Source organism: Macaca mulatta, chromosome 4 (assembly GCF_049350105.2).
Source record: "Macaca mulatta isolate MMU2019108-1 chromosome 4, T2T-MMU8v2.0, whole genome shotgun sequence".
NCBI classification, from domain to species: Eukaryota; Metazoa; Chordata; class Mammalia; order Primates; family Cercopithecidae; genus Macaca; species Macaca mulatta.
In genome coordinates, this window is record NC_133409.1 from 35,228,661 (window position 1) to 35,254,351 (window position 25,691).

Genomic DNA, 25,691 nt, shown 5'->3' on the forward strand with positions numbered 1-25,691 from the left:
GCCTTGACCTCTTAGTCTCGAGCAATCTTCCCACTTCAGCCTCCCGAATAGCTGGGACTACAGGCACGTGCCACCATGCCCAGCTAATTTTTTTTATTTTTTGTGGAGGTGGGGGTCTCATTATGTTGCCCAGTTTCATCTCGAACTCTAGGCTCAAGCAATCCTCTTGCCGTAGCTTCCCAAAGTGGCGGGATTACAGGCATGAGCCAACACAGCCAGCCTCTTGTTCACTTTAAATGGGTGAACTTTATGCTATGTAAATGAAACATCAATAACACTGTTTATAAAATTATCAGAACAACATTCAAGCCTTAAAGTTAGTGACTGACCACTGAGTGTGCAAAATGAAGACTCTATAATATTAATAAAGTATCCAACTAACATTGAATCAAAGGCACTACGTAGCTCTTAACCCATTTATAAATAGGATTGATTGTGGTGGAAGTAAAGAAACAGAGGCAAGCCAAGTAGAAGACAACAGGAAGATTTCCTAAGTTGGCCTAAGTAGGTTAATTTTCAGATATCCATGGAGCCCAAAATTCAGATGAATTTTGAAAGGCTAGGGTTCTTTTAGCATTTTAGGTCATCCTTTATAAGAATGCACGAGCTATAATGCGATATGGAGAATCAAGCACACAGGAGAAAGCACTCTGACATCCCTTTTTATGACAAGCTCCCTTTCCTTTTTCCCCCCTTTGGCGGTCCCCACTCTATCAGTGGTGAAATTATGTCCTGGCTAAGATAAGCACACCAATAACTTAATACTTAATACCACAACAGGAAATTTCCAGATTTAAGTCTCTGCTGTAGCCCAATCTGTTTTCCAGTATGTTTCTCTTTCATTTTGTTCATTCATTCAACCAGCATTTATTGGGGGTCTACTAAACGCCAATTACTCTTTCACAATCCTCATTTCCTTCCATATTCTATTACTTTGTTTCTTTCTCCCATGGCCAAATTACCCCTCCTGTATCTACTGAGACCAAGGAATATAAAGTAATGGCCAGTTTTGTTGGATGTCTTTTGTGCGTTCCTGGGATTTTTTTTTTTTTTTTTTTTTTTTTTTTTTTGAGACTGAGTCTTGCTCTGTCGCCCAGGCTGGAGTGCAGTGGTGCGATCTCAGCTCACTGCAAGCTCCGCCTCCCGGGTTCAAGCGATTCTCCTGCCTCAGCCTCCTGAGTAGCTGGGACTACAGGCGCCCACCACCATGCCCGGCTAATTTTTTGTATTTTTAGTAGAGACAGGGTTTCACCGTGTTGGCCAGGATGGTCTCAGTCTCCTGACCTCGTGATCCGCCCACCTTGGCCTCCCAAAGCGCTGGGATTACAGGTGTGAGCCCCCGTGCCCAGCCCTTCCTAGCATTTTTTTAAAAGTGATGTAACTTGGCAGGTGTTAAGCTGGTTTCAGTAATCTTAACATCTATCTCTTTTTTCCTAATAATTTTCAAGTAGCTAAATTAGCTGCCTGCCAGGTCCAGGTTTTGAAGTTGTTATGTTACTTAGTACCACCTCAACAGATAAGTTCAATGTTCCAGTGTTATAAAATAAAGCTCGTTACGCTGTTTGTCTTTTTATTCTACATACTTCCCCCCCTTTTTTTTTCAGTGTCGGGGCAGAGACTATACTGCATGGTATTATTTCTCTCAAACATCCAGAATGTAGCTAGACGCATAAAGGATCCAAGAAGACAGATACTCCATCTTGCTCTCAATAGAGTAATGTATTAGGAAAGATCAGAAGCATCAAATTTTCATTTTCTTTACATTAAAACAATGTAAGAAGATACTCTGGAATTGACTAAAAACCAACCCATGCCACCTAATGCCAGTCAAAATGAGTATTACACACGAAAAGTGATTCATCAGAAATTAAAAATACATTCTAATTTGCAAGTAGATAACTGCAGGCAAAATCATTTCTCATCTGTAAAATTATATTTGCACTGGATTAAAAAAAAGCTTTACTGTGGGGTTAAGATTATTCATAATATTTTTATTAAGCTGGAGTTGGGCAGAACACCAAAATAAGTCAGCCAAAAGTAAGGGCAGAGAGCAGACGGCAGTTCAACCCAAAGGCCGGTTATATTACTGTTCCCACCTCAGAACCAGGCTCTTTGACAAAATCAGCACCACAAAACAACAGATATCTAGCCCGAAGTATCTCAATCCTGGGTGCACGGCAAAATCAACCAGGAAGCTTTTAAAACATGTTAATGCCTATAATTGGCCCCTGGCTAACTGATTCAGAGTTCACTGCTTACTAAAGTCTCAGCTTATATGTAGAGCTTATATTTGTAATAAAATAAAACTTACAGTAAAGTTAAGACAACACATTTGATAATTGGCCATATCATTATTGTATTAGGTGCTAATTTAAAAAATGATTAGATGGTGTTTTCATGAAAAAGCTAATTGACTCTCCAACATTTTCTAACTTTAGTAAGAGTGAAAAAATATCCAATTCTTACCCTACTCCCAAAGAGCATATGGTATACTCTGATGAGGCTCACACAGGGTAGGAAAGATGGCTCTGTAAAGAACGGGCTCAGGTGAGCACCAGCTCTCTAAAGAAAAATCTGAATGCACAAAACAGCAGTTGGTAGAGAGCAGAAGAAACACAGATGTTATATGAGGGCGGGGACTATTTGTTTAATCTCCAGTGTATATAACATTGTTTAGCAGAGTTGATAATACAGTGATTTTTTGTTGAAAGAATAAACCAGACACCTGAAAGAAGTAGCTATCTAAGCAGGGCTGAATTTGATTTGGTCTGGGCAAAGATATGGACACTTCACTGGTCCGTGATTGCATTCATTACCCTGTAGATTTGGCTACCCATTTATGCTCTAGGCATGTCTTTCAAATCACTTTCATTCTGCTTTTCCTTAACCTCTCTTACCTGACTCTCTTCCCAATCACCTCACCTGGACTGCTTCCTCAAAAGTCAATAATGATTTCCTAATTGACCAATGCAGGGCCTTTTGACCACAGCCTTTTATAAGACCTTTGTAACTGCATTTAGTGCTATTGACCACTTCCTCACACCCCTTTTCTTCCTTATCTTCCTTGACACTGTTTCATTTTCCTGCCTCTCTTCTGTTCTCTCTGACAACTTGTTTATTTGCTGATTTATACCTCCTTTACTTTCTGTGAGAATTTGCACATGGCTGGGTTCCTGCCCCCTTAATCCTCTGTATTGCTCTCTGCTTTCTTCCTCAGAGACTCACCCAGCCCCATGACCTCAGCTCTGAGCTCTGTGTTGATGCACTGTAAATCTATCATCAATAATCTGTTCTCCATGCTCCATCTTAGATCTCCAACAACAACTTGTACATTGTTTATCTTATACTCAACAAATCCAAAAATAATTAATAATCTTTAAAAAAACAAACAAAAAAACCCCCCAAACTAGGCTCTCATGTTCTAGGAACTGAACTGTGTTCCTTTCAAATTCTGTATGTTGAAGCCCTAACCTCCAATGTGACTGTACTTGGAGACAGACCTTTATGGAAGTAATTTAGTTAAATGAAATCATAAGGGTGGGCCCTGAGATGATGGGATTAGTATTCTTAAAAGATCTGTATGCCACGTGAGGTCAGAGAGAAAATGTAGCCATCTGCAAGTGAAAAATAGGGTCCTCAACAGAAACGGAAGAGGTCAGTGCCTTGATCTCAGGCTTAGAGCCTCTAGAACCACCAAAAAATAAACATCTGTGTTTAGGTCACCAAGTCTACGGTATGTGTGGATTAACACACAGAATTCCAATTTCCTTGTTTCTTTTACTGCACCCGTCTCTCTTAGCAACTCAGGTTTAACATCGTGATGTCTCTTTTACCTTCATTTTTCACTCCTAAGTGTCATGAAATTTTCCCTATATTTTATCTCTGTATTTATTTACTTATATCCATGGTTCATGCTACTACACTAATCCAAGTATTCGCCACTCAAATGTGGACTGCTTCGATAGTCTCCTAGCAGAGTTCTGCTGGAATGGCTTAATGAGCTCCCACCGGACCAGCTATCTCGCAAACATTAACCATAAACATTAAACACATTTTTAAAAAACTAACTGAAAACACTGAAAGGTGAAAAACAGAATGCAGGTTTTGAAAAGAAGCCTACACTTAGAACAAGAGGAAGACACTGGGCCTTTGATGAGGTTCCCTTTTCATGGCTTTTGGCCTGGAGGCAGGCCTCACCATGTGCTGCCAAAACTCAAATAGAAAACCCTGTAGTATTTCTGGACGCGAAGACTTGGGGGCAGAATTTCGGGCAACCGCATATGTGGAAAAGAAGAGGAAAACCCCAGAAAAGAATGAACTAATGAGGGAAAAACTCCACAATCTGTATATAAACTGTTCAAATCTCTGGATGATCCTGAACTACACACATGCATAACTGGACTAAAGATAAAAGAACTCAACAGATTTTAACCGACACCCAGGAGACTGAGTTTTCCACGTGAGTCCAACCAATTTTGTGGTTTCCTAGAACAAAATGTCAACACTCTTAGGGCGAACACAACAGATTCAAGAGACTCCACATTGTAACATTCATATTTAATCCAAAATTATGTAATATACCAAAAAAAACCGAGAAAATGTAATCCATCCTCAAGAGTAAAGATAATCATTAGAATGTGATGCTAAGATGAACCAGATGTTGGCAAGGATTTTAAAGCAGCTATTCTAACAATGTTCAGTGAATTAAAGGAATACATGCCAGAATGACTGAAATGACAGGAAAATTTAGCAGAGAAATAGAAATTGTTTAAAAGAAACAAATAGAAATTTAGAAGAAAAAAATACAAAATTTGAAATTGAAAATTGTACTAGATAGGATTAATAGCAGAATGGAGATTTAGGAGGAAGTAGTCATCTGAATTTGAAGACAGATCAACAGAAATGATCCAACCTGAAAAACATGGGGAAAAGAGATTAAAAAAAATAAGTAGCTCATTTTTTCTAACTTCAGGTTCTCACAATTTATCCCCCTATACAGCCATAAACCCTTCTCCTCTCTGATCCATCATCCAATTTAACATAAACACCGATTTAATCAGTGGAGGGGGCAGGTAGAACTGGCCAATGGCTTCCAGGGCTACTTTTGGAACCAAGACATGGTCCAAGGTCCAAGCAAAATAAGCCAATCTTGCTTGACACCATAATCATGTCCAACTTCAAACACTATTCCTGGTACTGAAACATCACTGGCAACCAACGTGGAACTATAACTTCAAATTTATAAGTCCCATAGTTTAAAGATCAAGTATATAGAAGATCTGCAAGTTCACATTCAGCACTTGACTACACTAGATTATCTGCCTTTTGCACGATTTCACATTTTCCAGTTGTCATAGGCATGATAATCTTCCTGTGTGCGGACAATGTAACCCATATATGTATTGAGCGACATAGGTGATTCAGGATTCCTCTATCCCCAGCAATTAGACACCGTGAGAGTTTACTATGCAGTGAGAGTTTACTATGTTAGTCTCTTTGACCAATAACATCTTCAGTATGTGGTCTCCCTGAGAGGAGAGTTACGGCTTCCTATTTCTGAGGGTAACCTGAGCCAGGCTCATTCCTTAATTATCATCTCTTTGGGTTCCTGGGGCTCCCCAGGAAGAGGAAAATAACTATGATTTGTTGACATATTTGGATGTAAATATTCGCATTTGGAAGGAAAACTCTGAGTCCATTCTCTGTATTTAAATCCCTTTTGGAGCTACTCAGTGTTTGGCAGTTATTTAATCCCCATGAAAGTGGATAATATTGCCTTAGGGAAAAAGTAAGCTCTTCAATTTCCAAACCAGAAAGCTTCAGCATTTCTTTTTGAATTGGAGGAAGCTTAAGAGTTTAAAACTGTTGCTTCCTTCCCTTTTTTTTTTTTTTTTTTAACAGAGCCACAGTTTCTTGCTTTGTTGAAATTGGTGCTTCCAATTTCATCGACTTAAATTTAAAGGAATTTTTTCTTTCTCTTTTTACTTCTACAAATAAAACAGGTGATAGGATTTTAAAATTCTATGAGAAAAATAAAATTCAATGGTCTGTAATTTCTTAAAATCCCAAATTTGAATTCTTCGTATTTACTAATTAGGAGTTTTTGTACTCTCTTATTATCATCTACTACACACTGTGAATTATCAGATCCAGTCCAGACACAAGCCTTACTAAATCTCCAGAATGCACTATGCGTGTGTTCGCTGTTGCTTCACTTACCTAGAATGCCCTCAGTTGCCCTCATTCTTCTAGGTTTATCTCAAGCCTTCTTCTCCATTGGGTTTTACTCACTGCCACACTCCTGCCATGCATGTGGTTCCCTCATCTGAATCCCCGACCTGGCCTGGTCCAATGCTGGCCCCGTGAGCACTCAACTACATCTAGTCTCCTTATCTGTCTTGATTTTCCTATGTCCTTGTTGAATGAAATAGTCTGTGACAAAAATATTGTAGAAAGATTTCAGAATGTTTGAGAAAGATAAAAAATATCAAAGAAAACATTCTATGACTGATAAAGATAGTCTGTAGTTCTATAAACTTGTGTTTTCTTTTCTTTTTTAAGAGACAGGGTCTCTCTCTGTTATCCAGGCAGGAGTGCAGTGGCACAATCATGACTCACTGTAGCCTCAAAGTCCTGGGCTCAACGGGAGCCTCCCACCTTAGCCTCCTGAGTAGCTAGGACTACAAGCATGCACCACCACACCCAGCTAATTTTTTAAATTTGTTTTTGTAGAAATGAGGTCTTGCTGTGTTGCCCAGGCTAGTTTCAAACTCCTGGCCTCAAGTGATTCTCCTGCCCTGGCTTCCCAAAGTGTTGGAACTAGAGATGTGAACCACCACATCTAGCCTAAATTTGTGTTTTCAGACGTAATATTGTTCCCTTTCAAAAAGGAGCTCTCTGTTATGCTAAAACAGCCCACTCATGACAAAGAAACCACTCACTAGCAAGGCACCAAGTCAAGTGGTGAGTGAAGAGAAGTGCCAGGTCACTAAGCCCATAAATTTGAGATACGAAAACCAGTGAGGCAGGCTAGAGAGGCAGATCTGGGGATTGAGGTGGAATCCTCTGGAAACACAAAAGGTATCTGAGAACTAGACTGTGACTGTGGAGAATTACAAAAAGGTCAAACACACCAAAAATAAACCCTCCGAAAGCTGTTTTCTCAGCATCTCACCAGGCTTCCGTCGCACCCCATGTGGCTTTATGGGACCCAGGAGAGAGTTCATATCGCACTCAGCTGAACCCTGGTTGACCTTTAGAGTCATAGCTCATAAATCATCCCTGTTTTCCCAAATTTTGGGGCGCAAATTGTACCTTTCTCCAAGGGCACCCACTTGGAGACAATCTCCTGCTTTGAGGAACTGTGATACTTTCCTAGTCTTGTAAAATGGTATTGCTTTCTGGTCCTCCAGGGAGGAGAATAAGGGACGAGCAGAATCCTTTGCCTTGAAGAACACACATCCTGGCTACAGGGCTTGGTCTTCTCATCTCGAGTGCCACCTGCAGTACTATTAGTACTCCCACCACTGGGAGAGAAAGCAGTGAAACTATGCTGCTCTCCAGGGACTGAACTGAAAGAAATTGTGTCCCACAAGTAGGTGTATTGTGGCATCCCATTTTCATTTAATTCCTCTCTACATCCAAGCCTGCAGACTTTATACACTGAAAATGGTATAGATTGGGATACCCAGTTTATGTTATCAACTCTGAAGCTAAATGGCATGTGATCTCTGCAACATCCCAAACCTGAAATGTTTTGGGGGCATAGAATAGGAAGAAGCTAGTGGAGGCTTAGATATCTATTTAAAGAATTTGCTGTCATTTTATCCTAGGACAGAAGATATTATGGTGCACACCCCTTCCAAACAGGGAACAAATTTTACCAAATTACAGATGAACCAGAAATTCTGCTTCTGAGTTAATTATGCCAGTAACCTGGGAATTTCCTGCTTTACCTTGGCAAGAGTAGCTACTGCTAAAAAAACAAAGTAAACAAGAAGTTTTGAAGAGCCCAATAGAGAGACACATGCCAATGAACAAGGTGAGATGCTGTCTCTGAAAATATTGAACAGTGTCACTTCAAAGCACCTATAAACTATGAAGAGAACGCTGTTTTGTTGCAGCAACTGATGGCACCCACTGTGAATTCAGAAAAACGTTTGAGTCACATTCCTATAATTTTGATGTTTGCTTTTAATTTATGTTTTATAGCCCAGGGCTTTCACACCTGGCAATACATTTATGAGATTTCCAGAGGAATTACATGTCTGAAATGCATGTGTGAATCTATAATCAAGCCCAAAGAAAAGAGAGATGTGACCAGCATCAGGCACCATGTCTTGGCAAAGTTAGACAGATGTCCCACAAACCCTCCATGTTCTTGGGCCCCAATGTGAGATTCAAGGCCTCGGGAGTCTTTGAAGCCCTAATTCATCAAAAATGAAGCAAAAAGAAAAGTTTTTTAAAAATCTTCCCATTCCCCAATTCCTCTTGGTATTGACAGAAATGTAAAGTTTCAGAAACTCAGCCTTTATCTTATCTACCACCATGACACATATATCAACAAGTCTCACAGAGCTATCACCTCTGAGTCCTTCTTTTCCTTTTTTCTTCCTCATTCATACGCCTGTAATCCCAGCACTTTGGGAGACCGAGGTGGGTGTATCACAAGGTCAGGAGATAGAGTTAATCCTGACTAACATGGTGAAACCCCATCTGTACTGAAAATACAAAAAAAATTAGCTGGGCTTGGTGGAACATGCCTGTAGTCCCAGCTACTTGGGAGGGTGAGGCAGGAGAATCGCTTGAACCTGGGAGGCAGAGGTTGCAGTGAGCTGAGATCACACCACTGCACTCCAGCCTGGGCAACAGAGTGAGACTCCGTCCCCACACCTCCCCCGCCAAAAAAAAAAGTAATGAGGCATGACATACTCAGTTGTTGCAAAATGGTTCAGTAGTGCTATTTTTGCAGTTCATAAGTATTAAAATGTGTTTAATTTATCACCAACAATCAAAGTGAGCAAGGACATTTGGTAGCTACTGAGGAATACAGAAAATTGGATCTTTAAACAAAAATGATGAGGGCCTCTCTTTGGGAGGTGGTGGCATTATTGAACTATTTAGACTTACTCTGTTGAGTGTTTTCTTATATGAAATGTTAATATGGAAAAGAGTGAGCAGAAGCTGTAGCTTTATCAGAATCCCTATTTTTCATCCCACTAAGTTCTATTGAATAAACTGTTGGTCATATTCTTCGCAATGCTATACTCATGTTTGGTTTCTCATATTGGCTGATAGCACCGCTAGTTACACAAGCCAGAAGTACAGGAGAAAGTTTACCACCTAGCAAACTCTCCCCTTCTCCTCATTAACAGACTCACCATGTCCTGTTGATTTTATATTTAAGCATCCTTTTTATGGCCGTTACCACCATCTTAGTTTAGACCTTCATCAATTCTTGCTTGAACTTTAGTGTTTTGATGGGTCTTCCTCCTCTAATTTTTCTTTTTTTTTTTTTTTGAGACTGAGTCTGGCTCTGTCGCCCAGGCTGGAGTGCAGTGGCCGGATCTCAGCTCACTGCAAGCTCCGCCTCCCGGGTTTACGCCATTCTCCTGCCTCAGCCTCCCGAGTAGCTGGGACTACAGGTGCCGCCACCTCGCCCGGCTAGTTTTTTGTATTTTTTAGTAGAGACGGGGTTTCACCATGTTCACCAGGATGGTCTCAATCTCCTGACCTCGTGATCCACCCGTCTCGGCCTCCCAAAGTGCTGGGATTACAGGCTTGAGCCACCGCGCCCGGCCTCCTCCTCTAATTTTTCTCCAATCCATTCTCTACATCACTGCCACAATAAATGATGAAAAGTATGTGTACCTGATCAAATCACTGAATCTCTTTGATTATTTCCTAACGTACAGCAGTAGTTTTCAATTCTCACTATACATTAGAATTACTTGTGGAACTTAAAAAAAGGAAAATACCGATGCTGTTCTCATCCCCAGAAGTTCTTATTCATCTAATGCTTTGTTACTCAAAACATAGTCTTGGCTGGGCGTGGTGGCTGACGCCTGTAATCCCAGCACTTTGGGAGGCCAAGGCGGGTGGATCACGAGGTCAGGAGTTTGAGACCAGCCTGGCCAACACACACACACACACAAAATAGCCATCTCTACTAAAAATACAAAAAAAAAAAAATAGCCAGGCATGGTGGCAGGTGCCTGTAATCCCAGCTGAGGCAAAGAGAATCGCCTGAACCTGGGAGGCGGAGGTTGCAGTGAGCTGAGATCACGCCACTGCACTCCAGCCTGGGCAAAAGTTTGAGACTTCTTCTCAAAACAAAAACAAAAACAAAAAATGGTCTTAAAACAGCACTGGCATTAAGAATTGCGGAATCCCAGCCCCCACCCCAACCCACTAAATCAGAGTCTGTGTTTTAACAAGATTCCTCCGTGTTTTATAAGTACAGTAGAATTTGAGAATCATCAGTTTAGGGCATTGGTATTTTTCCTGCAAGTCCACTAGATGAATCTAATATGCAAAGTTAAGAGATGCTTAGCATGGCATAGAACTCCCCTCCTTACCTCTCTATCAAAATATCACCATTTGCAGCAACTCCATTTTCTCTGTCTCTGTCACATTCTGAAAATAATCCAAACAGAATCCTCCATGCGATTTCAGGTGTTTGTAACCTTGCACATACTGTAAACATCCTTTTCTTCAACAGCTTCATTTTCCTTAAGATAAATTTCTAATCATCTTTCAAAATCCCTCTTCAGTATTTGTGGGCCTTTCCCCAAGGGTCTTTGCCATGCTTACTTCCCAGAAAGTCTTACTTCTCCCTCTCTCTGTGTTACGTCTGCATTTCTCTTTCGGCATATTTTTCTGCGTTGCAGGTACTCGCTTACGTATCTGTCTTGCCTACCAGACTCTAAATTCCCCAAGGAAAGGAATAAAGTGTCCACCCCCAACTCCATGTCTACATAGTACCTAGCGCATGGGGTATAGTCAGTAATTTGGACTGAACGAAAGAAAACAGGATTAGAAATCAAGATTATTTTGGACCTCTATAAAGACTTAATAATACATTTAACAGAAATGACCAGGAGTCAGGGTTCTTTATCAATCATGTCAGCCCAATCTCCCCTGATTCTGTAATTCCTGTTTGGCTGGGTCCACAGATATCCTCCCCTGAGAGAAAGTTTGGTTCTAGCTCAAAGCCAATATTCCTCACATCATTAGGGTCCCTGCTCAAATATCACCTAGTCAAAGCTGAAAGGACTTCCCTGAGAACCGCATCTGAAACAGAGCCCTCCTGGACACTGACACATACACGTACACACACACTGCTCACTCTCTGTTCCTACTCCTGCTTTTCTGCATCACTGGTCTTCATAGCATTTAAGCACGTTTATCATCTCATGTTATATTTATTTATTTTTCTCCCCACATTAGAAGGTGAGCTCTGCAAAGTGGGAGGCTTGGTCAGTCTTTTTTCCCTACTGTATCCTCAGTACCTACAACAGTGCCTCACACATAGTAAGCACTCAGTAAGGATTTACATATTGAATGAATGAATGAATCCTGATTTAGGTAAGGAATCTTTAAATAAGTATTTCCTAAGGTGTTTTGTTGTAATGTTAATAGATGTTACACAAAGAGAATCCCGGGTTAAACAAAGTTAAGTCGGTTTTTTTGTTTGTTTGCTTTACTATAGGACTTCTCAAAGCCTACATTACTACATTACTGTATGCTGGGAATCTCTAATCAAGGAATAGAGTTAGTATGTAATATTTCCACAACACAGAACCTTTAGGCATAAGGTTATACACATGCAAGTGGTACAAAATGATGGGATCTTGCATTTCACTCTCAGATCCTTGCTCCACTGCCCTGGGACTCAGATCTAAACATGTCAATTCAACACCTGTGTGGTCTTTGATGCCCACCCCCCCCCACCCCCCCACCGTCTCAGTGGTAACTGGCTTCTCTAATCAGATTCTTGAAACTTCCCTCTTCACCTCATGGTACATATTGGTTCATAGACCTTGTTTCTGTTTTGTTTTCTACAGCAACAACCAACAGGTGTCCCAGGCCTTCTGGGAGGCCTGAAGCATACCCTCCTCTTGCCTGGAGCCCTGAGTCCTGGGAAGGCTTCCAGATACTGCTGGTCTACCTGCCGTTCCTAGAGCTGCTTCTGCTTTGGGACCACTTGTTAGAATTGAGAGCAGAATTTTTTTTTTTTAAATCTCTTTGGACCCTGTGTCTTAGTGACTGCCCAGACAAGAACAACAATAGGTAAAACTAATGAGCTCCTAAGTTTTTTTCATAAATTAATTCATTCTTCTATTTATTTTACAGATAAGAAAAGTAAGACCTAGTGAGGTTATATAACTTGTCCAAGATTACTCAGCTGGTAAATGACAGAGCTAGGGTTTAAAACTAAACTCAAATACTTGCCTATCTTCATCTCCAGACTTACCAACCCTGGCTATTAGCAGGTTGACATCCTGGTCTAATATCTATACTTATTGCTCTCCCAGACCATCTGCCCTTTAGCTCTATAATTGAATCACCATGAGTGACAATGGATCTCAAGATATTGCATCTCACTCCCGTGTCTTCCTACAAGGCTCTTGCATTATCTATTGTGGTCACATATATTTCAATTAACAAGAGCCTACAGAAAATGCTCAATACATCTGTTCCTTCATGCAATGAACATTTGTTGATCACCTGTGTCAGGGACTGGATAGATGAATAAGACTGGTTCCTCTCATCATTCCCTCACCCAGAGCTCTTGGCCTAGGGGACCAAGGAATTGAGGAGTAGGAATTGAGTAGATAAATCACACATCTAATTGGAACCTGCATTAATGAACCCATAACTAGGCTGGCACACTTCATTGCAGCTTCCCTTTATTGCACACTGGTATTGGATGCACACCCAACTGTGTGGCCTCTTGCCTGAACTACCTGTGTGGAAGAGCCTGCAAACAATACATCAGATGTGTTGAAATCCATTGACATTTGCCTTAATCACTGAGCAAAGGCAGAAGGATTAGCTTATTCTACACCATTTCATTGCAGTGGCCAGACCGAGAACAAAAAGAAAGTTTGTCATTAAAATAATTTTTACATATGCATGAAACCATGACTAATTTATAATTATACCCAAAAACAGAAGCAAAACATCTGGACACATATATTTAAAATTCAAGTGAGCAGTCTTGAAAGTAGCATTTAGGAAGCCTCTACCTGTTTATCTGATTTCATGCCTTATTAGCTATAAAAGAGAAGTGAACAGTTTCAAATAGGATAGACAAAAAAAAAAAAAAAAAAACAAAGAATAACATTGTAAAAAAATGCTCTTCCCAAAAATCACCAGCACATGATGAATATGGGACCTATTAATCTCTTCTTCCAGAAAGGGCATTTAAGCAATTCAGTAAAGAGCACAGTATCTTCATGACCAGCCTGGGCTACATGTTGAAACCCTCTCTCTACAGAAAATACAAAAATTAGCTGGGTGTGGCAGTGCATGCTTGCAGTGAGGAGACTGAGGTGGGAGAATTGTTTGAGCCTGGGAAGTGGAGGTTGCAATGAGCTGAGATAGTGCCACTGCACCCCAGCCTGGGTGACAGAGTGAGACCCTGTATCAAAAAAAATTTTTTAAAGAGCACAGTATCTGCTGTCACTGGAGAAAAATGCAGTGTGCCACAGCACTCTAGCATTTGCTTGGACACCCAATTCACCCACTGGAACACACATCTCATTTGCACTACTGTTAGAGCCATTCCAAGAGCTAGAGTCAGGTGAGTTTCCAGGCTTTTTTTTTTTTTTTTTTTTTTTTGGTCAGCAAACAATCTGGATGGAATGGACATGTTCACTTCAGGGAAAACAGGAAAAAAAAACCCCACAAGAATGGTAACTGCCAGCTTGTGAGGTGTGGTAACAGCTGCCAGGTGCTTTAATACGTTCTATCATTGGGACCTCATAGGACTACATATTGAGGTTCAGGAGACATGGTTCAGAAACCATTTGGTGGGCAAATGGAGGAGTCAAGATTTGAACCCAATATGTGAGACTCCAAAAGCTGGCACTTATTCCCCATCCCTCTCTACCTCTTGAAAAAGGCTGGCTTCAAGAAAGCCCTGTGGTCAAACACCTTCGGATTTCTAGCCTGTTATGGATGAATGGCTTATAGACCCCTGGAGTTTGGCTCTGTTAAAAAAAAAAAAAAAAAATTAACATATGGATTGTATTAAAATATCTAAAAAAAATTGATGTTATTCAAATATTTATCCCTTCCTATGAAAGTGTATTCAGTCTTTCATTGGCTCACACATCCCAAGATTATTTTATTTTATTTTATTTTATTTTAACAGAGTCTCACTATGTCACCTAGGCTGGAGTGCAATGGCATGATCTCAGCTCACTGTAACCTCTGCCTGCTGGATTCAAGTGATTCTACTGCCTCAGCCTCTTGAGTAGCTGGGATTACAGGTGCACGACACCATGCCAGGCTAATTTTTGTATTTTTAGTAGAGACAGGGTTTTACCGTGTTGGCCAGACTGCTCTCAAACTCCTGACCTCAGGTCATCCACCTGCCTCAGCCTCCCAAAGTGCTGGGATTATAAGCATGAGCCACCATGCCCGGCCCCAAGTTCCATTTTAAAGCTCCTATTGAGCCTCTATGTGCAAGCAGCCAAGCTAAATGCCAGGTTTACAATAGCCAAAAAAATGGTCATTGTCCTTGAAGCACTTATAGTCTAATGAGAGAATACAAACTTTAAAGTGATCAATTTCATTAGCTAGTTTACAAGTCAAGCATGAGATAAGTAGATGGTACTATACACAGAGGAAGGGCTCCGTGCCTGGCCTGGAATGTCACCAGAGGCTTTCTGTAGAAGGATGTTGAGCAGAGGAAGGGAACTACACACCATGACACAAAAATCATACAGGAGGCCCTTAATCAACAACTGTCGACTGGATAGTGCCCTAGGCAGAGGGGCAGGAGAAAGGGACCAAGAGTGGCTCCAACAATCTGGCTCACAGGGTTGGACGGTGGAGCCACCATCTGAGATAGGACATTGGAGGGGAGAGAATCTTCTGCCCCCTCTCAATCCACAGCCCTGGATAAACGGCAGGGCCACAGGGGAAATAATTAAAATAGGTACTTCACCCTGCCTTTATGGGCCACTCCTCCCACACAGCTGATTGCCCAGGAGAGGACACTTGATTCAAGCTGGGCCCATGAACAAAGCAACACTGAAAGACAGAGTCAGTTGGCTGGGAGGACCTGAGCTGTTTATAGGGAGAATTTCCATTGGAGTTAGTACTAGGGCAAGGCAGTCGTATGCCAGGCAGTTTGAGGGAAGCAGAACAGCCAGAAGTAGTATGATAAATCTGTCCTCGTAGGGAGAAGCAAGGAAATGAGGCCGACTAGACAGGGAAGCAGAATGGAGACAGAGACGACCTGTGAGAAAGGAAGGGACCACTTCTCTGCCTGGCTTTCCAGCGCCTGTTTCTTCATGCTCGGGAACTTACTTGTTCTGCCCTTAGATGCTGGGAAATGCTTTGCTTACCATAAACTCCCGTTGTCTTTACTGTGAGAGGAATTTTGTTTCTTACTGCCAAATACATACGAAGGCAGGAAAGATAAGTTTACTTTTTGAAACATTAACCCCAAGGTACAGCATGCAGAGATGGGCAGCTGGTGGTAAACAGAGAAGTAAAGGGCTTAGGAGAGACTTTACGACCAGAGATAAAGATAGGGGCGTGCCACTTCCAGTTTCCAAACCCTTCTACTTCTCTCAATTTCTTAGCCAGTCCTATTTTTCTCCTCCCCCTTGCCAGGTGTTATGAAGAATGTGAAATGCCATTAAGTGAGCCATGTGAAAACAATTGGAATAACCCTGCCCAGCCAGTATCACAGGAGCATGATGAGGACCAAATGTCAGAGGGCTTAGAAAGGAGGAAAGATAGCCTGGGCAACACACCGAGATCTCATCTCTACACATCATTAAAAAAAGTAGCTGGGCCTGGTAGTGCATACCTGTGGTCCCAGCTACTCCAAAGGTTAAGGCGGGAGGACTGCCGGAGCCTGGAAGGTCAAGGCTGCAGTGAGCCCTGATTGCATCACTGCACTCCAGCCTGGGTGATAGAGTGAGACCCCATGTCATCAAAAAAAAAAAAAAAAAAAAAAAAGAAAGAAAAGAAAAAAGAAGAACTACAGGTATAGAAGGTTGCATCCTCATCTGCTGTGTTAAGTAGGCAGAGAAAAGACACCCTAAGGAAAGTAGGAACACCTCCAGGAGCAGGGCTGGAGAAATGGTTGTACACCGAGTGTCCTCTGTGTGCTTCCACTCTGCTTGGAACTTGGCAGGCATTCTCTATTCTTAATGCTCAAAACAGCACCATGAGAAAGTATCATTATTATTTCCATTTTGCAGATGAGGATACAGAGACAGTGCTACCAGGGTAGGTAGCACTGGGGCTAATCACAGTTCTCCCCAACTCTACTCACACTTCCACAGTTGTAGACATGTGGACTGGCTGCAATTAGCAGCTTCCTGTTGGAAGGGGTAGTGGAGAGCTCATGGCTTACTCCGTGCACCTGGAGCCAATCACTGGCAAGCTCTAGGAATCAGCAAGCACCCGTGAGTGGGAAGGAGGGGAATGAAGCCACTTTACAAATGGATTTCCACTTTCTGAATCGTAGTTCAATCCAGGAAGACCAAGGCAATGAATTTCACACGTAGGACATGCCCTTCCACCTTCTTCGTCGCCACCCCAAACAAGAGTCAGTGGGCCCTTACACTGGGAGATCTTGAGGCACCGAGGCTATGGGGCTGGAGGTGGGGTCCAAGGTTGAAGAGAGGGAAAGAGAGCAGAAAGGACAGCCCAGAGCCAAAGCCCATTTGCAGGAGCTCCTCATCAAAGCTGCTGCTCTTCTCTGCGCTCATAGGGCTGCTGGGACCTTGCAGGCCTGAGTCAGAGGTTATTGCCCAGTCCCCTGAGCTCTCATGCTGAGGGTGGCTAGGTCCTGTGCTGAGGCAGTAACAGCCCACTTCGAAAAAATAGCTAGAAACCCTTTGACTGCTCTAAATCTCGTTTGTACTCATTTACAAAAAGGAGAGAATAATGCCCACCTTTCTGAACTGCTGTGTGGGCAAAACGAGCTGATGGTGTAAATGGTTTGTGAAAACTACATCCTTTCTTGTCTATTGCCCGATTATTCTTTCTGTGCAAGCTGACAGTCTCTCTTTTCAATGAACTACGTTTAAGGCATTGCATTTGCTTGTTAGTGGCTGGAGACAATAGGTAATCTGAGTTATGGATGCACGGATTGCCTGGGTGGGATGGCTGTGAAATGCTCTAGGACAGGAGTTCTTAACCCCCAGGCCACATACCAGTACTGGTTCATGGCCTGTTAGGAACCAAGCCACACAGCAGGAGGTGAGCAGCAGGTGAGCGAGCGAAGCTTCATCTATATTTATAGCCACTTCCCATCACTGGCATTACCACCTGAGCTCCGCCTCCTGTCAGATCAGTGAGCATTAGATGCTCATAGGAGCGCAAACCCTATTGTGAACTGTGCATGTGAAGGATCTAGCTTGCGCACTCCTTCTGAGAATCTGATGCCTGATGATCTGTCACTGTCTCCCATCACCCCAAGATGGGACTGTCTAGTTGCAGAAAAATAAGCTCAGGGCCCTCACTGATTCTATGTTATGGTGAGTTGTATGATTATTTCATTATATATTAGAATATAATAATAGAAATAAAGTGCACAATAAATGGGATGTGCTTGACTCATCCCCAAACCATCCCCCCGACCCCAGTCCTCGGAAAAACTGTTTTCCATGAAATCAGTCTCTGGTGTCGAAAAGATTGGGAACCACTGTTCTAGGGGATGCTGTGACCTCCGTATCACATCTTACCTATGACCATCTCAGCACCAAATCCTACATGTGGTTCTCTAAGTCTACCATTTTCCTTTGTTCTGCTGTAATCCATATATTGAAATATTACACTATGTAAAACCCAGTGTAGGAACATGGAGGAAATGTTTACCAAAACAACTGGAATATAAAGCAAATGCGTACCTCCCCCTAACGGGAGAGTCAAGTTAAAGCAACAACTACAAAATTCAAAACTCAAACTCCACCAAGGGATACTCTATAGAACATTATTCACCGAATAAATTTCATCTTTGTGACTACTGCCAATCACCTTGAAGAGTTTATCACAGAGAAATCCTCTTTTTCCTTAAAAATGTACACTTGAAACATGTACACTATCATTCTAAAACTTCACTTTTACAGTACAAAGATCAGGAAATTTAATCTTCATCTTTTACCAAATATCTTTATCACTGGATAAAAATATATTCCCTTCCAGGAAAACAAAAAGTTTCAAATTAGAAATACATCTAAACATATGAAACTTTATCAAGAAGAAATAGAGAAGAATGTTATTTGGCTTTAAACTGTCTTAAAGTTGGTATCCCCACCTCTGTTTCAACACTCTTTGGTCAATTAGTCCATTATCAAAGTTTTCAGCTGGATAGAAAGATGGCATTCGCTCCCCATGGCTGGCTGGACTAGAGGACTCTTCATCCCTGTAACGAAGAACGAAGAGGTGGGTCAGGCACTATTCAACAGGTGACATGACCATTGATCTCACAGCAGTTCAGAGGGTAGCACCAGCCCAGAGTAAATATCATGGTCTGTGTCCACTTCCAAGTTCCACATTAGACTCATGAGTAAGAGAACGGAAAGAAGGCCCCTCTGGCGTCATTTAATTAATTGGTTCTACGTGCCAGGAGGCAGACTGCTGCCAGTTCATAATGCTGTTTTCACCGATCTATCCTATTTTGAAATGGCATTAAGACAATATTTTCCAGCCGGGCGTGGTGGCTCACACCTGTAATCCCAGCACTTTGGGAGGCTGAGGCAGGCGGATCACGAGGTCAGGAGATCGAGACCATCCTGGATAACACGGTGAAACCCCGAGTCTACTAAAAATACAAAAAATTAGCCAGGCGTGGTGGCAGGCGCCCGTAGTCCCAGCTACTCGGGAGGCTGAGGCAGGAGAATGGCATAAACCCGGGAGGCGGAGCTTGCAGTGAGTCGAGATCTCACCACTGCACTCCAGCCTGGGCTACAGAGCAAGACCCCATCTCAAAAAAAAAAAAAAAAAAAGACAATATTTTCCTTTATGAAATGATGGTGATTGTAGAATGTTTCTTTTTTAGCTAATATTCTTGTCTGGCAAAATTAAATGGTAAACTCTCAGATCCCTACTCTGCTTTCTGCCACTTTGGGAGACATTTTATTATCTGTGAAACCTCATGATCTTAGAAACACACTCTACTAACTCCCTCATTTTCCAAGTAAAGCAACTGAAGCCTAGAAGGCAAAGCAACTCCTGGTGAGCTACTCAGTAGCAGTGCCAGGATTTGAACTCAGTTTTTCACCTTCCTGACCAATGATTTTTCTACCAGTTTCAACAAGAACAACAACCAAAAAGCAACTGCAAATATGCCCGCCTATTTCATATCCCCATCATTTGCTGAGGTATCAACAAGATGCTAAATATCCTGCCCAGAAGTGGCCTACAAATCCTTTTTAAAATAACGTGCCAGGCCGGGTATGGTGGCTCACATCTGTAATCCCAGCATTTTGGGAGGCCAAGGCAGGTGGATCACCTTACGTCAGGATTTTGAGGCCAGCCTGGCCAAGATGACAAAGCCCTGTCTCTACTTAAAACACAAAAATCAGCTGGACGTGGTGGCAGGCACCTGTAATCTCAGCTACTCGGGAGACTGAGGCAGGAGAATCACTTGAACCTGGGAGGTGGAGGTTGCAGTGAGCTGAGATCGTGCCATTGCACTGTAGCCTGGGCAACAAGAGTGAAACTCCATTAAAAAAAAAAAAAAAAAAAGCCAGGTGTAAACCAAAAATAAAATTCTAAGGCCCCCAACCATTTGAATGGACCCCTCCTCTCAGCTAAAGGCACTCCAAAATTAACCTGAAAAACTAGTTCAGGCCATGATGGGAAGGGAAGTTTGGACATGCTTCATTATACCCTCCTCCCTTTTAGAATTCAGGAAAAGTTGACCAGCATTAACATCAACACAGACATTAAGTCTAATAAGAAACATTTATGGGCCGGGCATGGTAGATCATGCCTGTAATCCCAGCATTTTGGGAGGCCGAGGCAGGTGGACCACGAGGTCAGGAGATCAAGACCATCCTGGCTAACACAGTGAAACCCTATCTCTACTAAAAATACAAAAAATTAGCCAGGCGTGGTGGCTGGCGCCTATAGCCCAGCTACTCAGGAGGCTGAGGCAGGAGAATCGCTTGAACCTGGGAGGCAGAGGTTGCAGTCAGCCGAGACAGCACCACTGCATTCCAGCCTGGAAGACAAAGCAAGACTCCATTTCAAACAAAAAAGAGATACATTTATGATCTATTCTCTCTGAAGCCTGCTACCTGGAGGCTTCATCTGCATGAGAAAACCTTAGTCTCCACAACCCCTTATAACCCAGACATTTCTATTGATAATAACTCTTTCAATCAATTGCCAATCAGAATTTTTTTTTTTTTTTGAGACGGAGTCTTGCTTTGTCACCCAGGCTGGAGTGCAGTGGCCGGATCTCGGCTCACTGCAACCTTTGCCTCCTGGGTTCACGCCATTCTCCTGCCTCAGCCTCCTGAGTAGCTGGGATTACAGGTGCCCGCCACCACGCCCAGCTAATTTTAGTAGAGACGGGGTTTCACCGTGTTAGCCAGGATGGTCTCAATCTCCTGACCTCGTGATTCGCCTGCCTCTGCCTCCCAAAGTGCTGGGATTACAGGCGTGAGCCACCACCCCTGGCTTTTTTTTTTTTGAGACAGAGTCTCGCTCTGTCACTCAGGCTGGAGTACAATGATATGATCTCGGCTCACTGCAAACTCTGCCTCCCAGGTTCAAGCAATTCTCCTGCCTCAGCCTCCTGAGTAGCTGGGATTACAGACACCCACCACCATGCCTGGCTAATTTTTGTATTTTTAGTAGAGACGGGGTTTCACCATGTTGGTCAGGCTGGTCTCGAACTCCTGACCTCAAGTGATCTGCCCGCCTTGGTCTCCCAAAGTGCTGAGATTACAGGCGTGACCCACTGCACTGAGCTGCCAATCAGAAAAATTTTAAATCCACCTGTGATCTGGAAGCCCCAGCTTTGAGTTGTTCTGCGCTTCCAGTTCAAACAAATGTAAATCTTACACTGACTAATGTGTTATGTCTCCCTAAAATGTATAAAAGCAAGCTGTACCTGACTACATTGGCACATGTCATCAGGACCTTCTGAAGCCGTGTCATGGATGCATCCTTAACCTTGGCAAAATAAACTTTCTAAATTGATTGAGACCTGTCTCAGAGACTTTTGGGTTCACACAGGCAACCACTAGCCATTAATGGGAATCTACTCAAACGGAAACCTATCAGCTATCTCAGATCTAGAATGCCATCACAGACTCTTTAGAAGGGACCTAAAGTATCACTTATTCTACCTACTTCATTTTACAATTGAAGAAGCTAAAACTAAAAGGGGTCAGACAAATTTCCAAGGCTGGATGAAGGGCTAATATCATGACAGGGGGTTGAAATCAGGTGTCTTGATAGCTAGCTTCAGGGTTCTTCTGTACACCAAGTCTCCTATCTTTATTAAACACTCTCTAAGGGGGTTTAATTACACAGCGTATTCTCATACCTCTTTCTACTATCATTCTCACTTGATGATTGTCAAGTGACAACATAGTTAATAAATATATTTGACAATAAGCAAATACAACCAACAAGCATTTTAATCAAATATAAAGCAGTAAGTTTTCTCTTCTCACATGCAATTGTAATTCTGCACCAGAAGAATTTAATCTAAATACAAGACAAACAAATCCCTAAGGTAAGTCAGCTGCTTGTGGGTAAAGTGCAAAGTCCCCACTCATAAATCCCCAGACAAACAGTGGTCCCAGTCTTGGCCATGTTTGAAACTAGCTTTCTTAACCCGGTTAACAAAGTTTCATATTTAACACAGGACTATTTTAGTCTAGGAGAAAAAGGACAGATTTGCTCAAAGATTGTGATACTCCTAACATCAGTGTGAATTAAAGAGGAGGTAAGTACCATATTACTTTTCACAATGTACAGATGAAGAAGCAGGAATGCCAACATTTAATATAATCAATCCAAGTCAGTGGTAGAACGAGGAAGGAAGCCCAGGTTTCCTGGCAGTCCAGCCAGTTCTCTTTTGCTTGAGAACATTACAAACTGATTTGCAGTGGAAACAGACTGCCTGTTTTCTTCTAAGCTGTGCCTAAGGCAATATCAAGATTCCACTCAATGGAAGGGAACTTCCAGCTCAAAAGTCCTACTCATCCCAAAATACAAGGAAATTACCCTGATCTCTCTTTCAGGTTCCTACCCTTCCCTTGCTGGGAAGGAGTAAAAGCTTGCAATGGGAACTTCATCAAAACTTACATGTTCAAGAGTGTCCTCTTTTACACAGATATGCCAAAACAATGTTTAGAAATCCTTCAAATAAATCAGCTGGGGGCCGGGCGAAGCAGCTCTTGCCTGTAATCCCAGCGCTTTAGGAGGCTGAGGTGGGAGGATGGCTTGAGGCCAGGAGTTGGAGACCAACCTGGGCAACATAGTGAGACCACCATTTGTTTAAAAAAATAAAAATAGATTAGCCAGGCATGGTGTTGAGTGCCTGTAATCCCAACTACTTGGGAGGCGGAAGCAGGAGGATTGCTTGAGCCCAGGAATTCGAAGCTGCTGTGAGCTATGATCCTGCCACAGCATTCCAGCCTGGGGGTCAGACTGAGATCCATCTCCAAAAAAACCAAAAAGCTTTTTTTTAAAAAAAATCAATTAGTAGAATTTCCAGTCCAGCTCTATACCATCCCTTCAAGGCTACCTATTCCCCTCCATGTCCCAAATATTCAAATATTCTAGAAATAAACTTGCTTATGTCAGGTCTCTACCATTATATTACTTATCAAGGAGAAAGAGAGAAATCTTTATTATTACCAATCTAATCTCAAAAAATTAAAGTAAAAACATAGAATAGATTTTATCAATCATCAAAATCTTTAAAATTTATTTAATCTTAGAAACCTTACAAAAAAATCTTGAAAATGGAAAAATCAAATCAGAATGGCTGAAATGATCCCAGGGCATAGATGGATGTGTAAAATGAAAATTTCAGCCTTATAAATCCTGTTATCATTTCTTTCCATTGCAGAAGTCAGTGATTAAAAAACAAACAGATAAAACCATCCCCAAACTTCAGAGCTTTTATCTGCCACCACTACTTTTTCTACATGATTTTTTGGGGTGTTTCATAGTATTCATTATTATAAGGATACTCTTAAAAAATTAGAAAACTCATGTGACAATAATGTGTTTAGCAAATTACATCGTAAAGGCAACTAGAGGAGAGTATAAGTTCATTACTCTAAGAAATCCTAGGAAAATAAATAACTAGATTAATAAATAAACAGTTTTGGGAAAAGCAAAGGAGCAATCAAGATGCCTTTTCCAAAGCCTGATCTTAAAACCAGAGCTTCAGGATCCGTTTCTCCTTCTATTACATGTCTATTTCACCTGCTTGTTCCACAGCATTTTACATAGAAACTCCTTGCTAATAGGACTTCCCTAATGATTGGAATCAGTGTTTAAAAAATGGTGTATAAGAAAGTTTCTTGACTCTTAAAATTTTACAACGTCCTTTGCTCAAATATTAGGAATACTGTACATACAGTCTAGCAGAAAATGATCACAATTTTCAAAGGGCTTTAAACCCAAACGTCATGCTCTAGACACCATTGGGAAAACTTGGGAAAAAAAAAATTAAGGCCATTTATGAACATACTCACTCTCGGGCTGCTTCTGTTTGCATGACCAGGGCTGCCTCTTTGGGGTTTTCTGGGGACTTCAGTCCTTGAGTGTTCTGCTTGTATTTTTTAATTAAATCCATCAGAACAGCCTGGTGCCCAATTTTCTTTACCAGTTGCTGAACCATCCGATCATTAAGTGCGAGAAGAGCGGCCCCACTTACTTCTTCCTCTGGGAAAAAGAAAAAAAATTAGTTTCTACATGGCTTTCTGGCAAAACACAGGCATTCTGAAGAGGCAAAATTCCCTCTAGTGATAAAAGGATCATCTAAACTTGTCCCCTGCCATTATAAATGTATCCATATTTTTGACAAAAACAGAACTCCAATGTTGCATAATTCCAAATCAATGCCTGGTCCTAAGAAAGCACCAGAACATGGAATCACAATAAAAAACTTATTATTTCCACATTAACACCCTCCCCATTCTAGTTCTCTCTAACTGGTATTGTTTTTATAAAGAAAAAAACCTTAGGAAATTATTCTTCATAATACCTCCTAGCCGGTATTGAACCTTATAAACCCAACACTACAAAAAGTACATACTGTATTACTTAAGAACAAAAGCAATATTAAATGCATATATCAAATATGTATTTTAAATGACCCGTAAGACTTTATTTTATTTGAGTTCTTGAAACACTATATTCTCCTGTGGATGTTACTTTCAAGTGGAAACTCTGCTACAGTCCATAAAGAAATGTAAAGTTCTCTACTGCAGCACATTTACATGCACACAGACATTTGGCAACAAAAGTAATTTTCAGTAAGAGAGGACATCAGAATATCTAGGTTGCTCAATTAAAATTTTTGGAAAGTATAAACAACTCACCTTGAAACCTATGAACTAGCTCGCCTAAATTTTTCTCCACCAACCAACTGCAGACCTGCTCAACTGACCAAGTTTCCATTGCTGTCTCCTGTAAATACACCTGTAGAGCAAAAGGTCAGAGAATTCTCCAGCTTTTCTTTCTGATTGTGCCTTAATTTTTTTTAATAGCCCCTTCCTTTGCTAGACTGCTTTATACTCTCAATGTTAAGCTTTTTAAAAATTACAATTTTTACAATGTACATTTAAAAATTGCTAACAAAACACACACTCACTTTAAAAATAAGACCTGATTTAAAACTATTTCCTAGTATCTCATTTCTCAGATTTCTTCACCTTCTCCTACTTTTTTTCCACAGGCATCCTAAGCTTTACTAACAGACAGCCAGAGACACACAATGGTACCCAATCCTGTACCATTAACACCCAGGTTTCTTCACAAAGAAAAGAAAGGTGTGAAATTCACCAGTACCAGGCTCCTCAGGAAGTGGTTGACATTTACAGAAGGGGTGGGCAGGGGAGGAAGGGAGGAAGGATCAGATAAAAGCCTGACAGAGATACTTAGTAAACCAAGACTGGTTAACCCCTTGCTTCTCCTAGCTAGGAGAAGGAGATTGTAACTTACTGCTTCTCATTGTTTTCCTTTAGCAAGAGGAGGAAGTAGGACCCAAATTTCTCAGGAGAATCTGAATGTTTCTGTCCTTCCTTCCAATACTACTCTTACATATCCCTCTGAGTTCTAGAACTCTATTGGACACTGTTATGATTGGTGAGATAACTAGGATAAACTACCACTCTGACTGAAAATTTTTTACTTAATTGGGCATATTCAAAATTGGAAAATAATTAAATATGTTAATAATTATTGTGAAAGAAGCGTAGGCAAAGTTTGCAAGATACATTCTTTAACTATTTCAG

At 41.5% G+C, this 25,691-nt stretch overlaps 1 protein-coding gene across 3 annotated transcripts in view; it reads right to left on the bottom strand.

The window, feature by feature from the left end:
• The window catches only part of SAMD3 (sterile alpha motif domain containing 3), a 65,430-nt gene extending 40,216 nt beyond the window's left edge, over window positions 1–25,214 (bottom strand). For 2 of the 3 annotated variants that reach the window (XM_078001198.1, XM_015137466.3), the window contains exons 1-4: window positions 25,049–25,212; window positions 24,777–24,876; window positions 23,928–24,117; window positions 18,512–18,619 (exon numbers count right to left, since the gene is read on the bottom strand). In XM_078001198.1, coding sequence (XP_077857324.1) covers window positions 18,512–18,619; window positions 23,928–24,117; window positions 24,777–24,855 — 377 coding nt within the window. In that variant the 5' untranslated portion in view covers window positions 24,856–24,876; window positions 25,049–25,212. Of the gene's footprint in view, window positions 1–18,511; window positions 18,620–23,927; window positions 24,118–24,776; window positions 24,877–25,048 lie in introns of all 3 variants that reach the window. The other variant, XM_078001197.1, reaches the window with a different exon arrangement.
• Window positions 25,215–25,691: the final 477 nt, after the last annotated feature.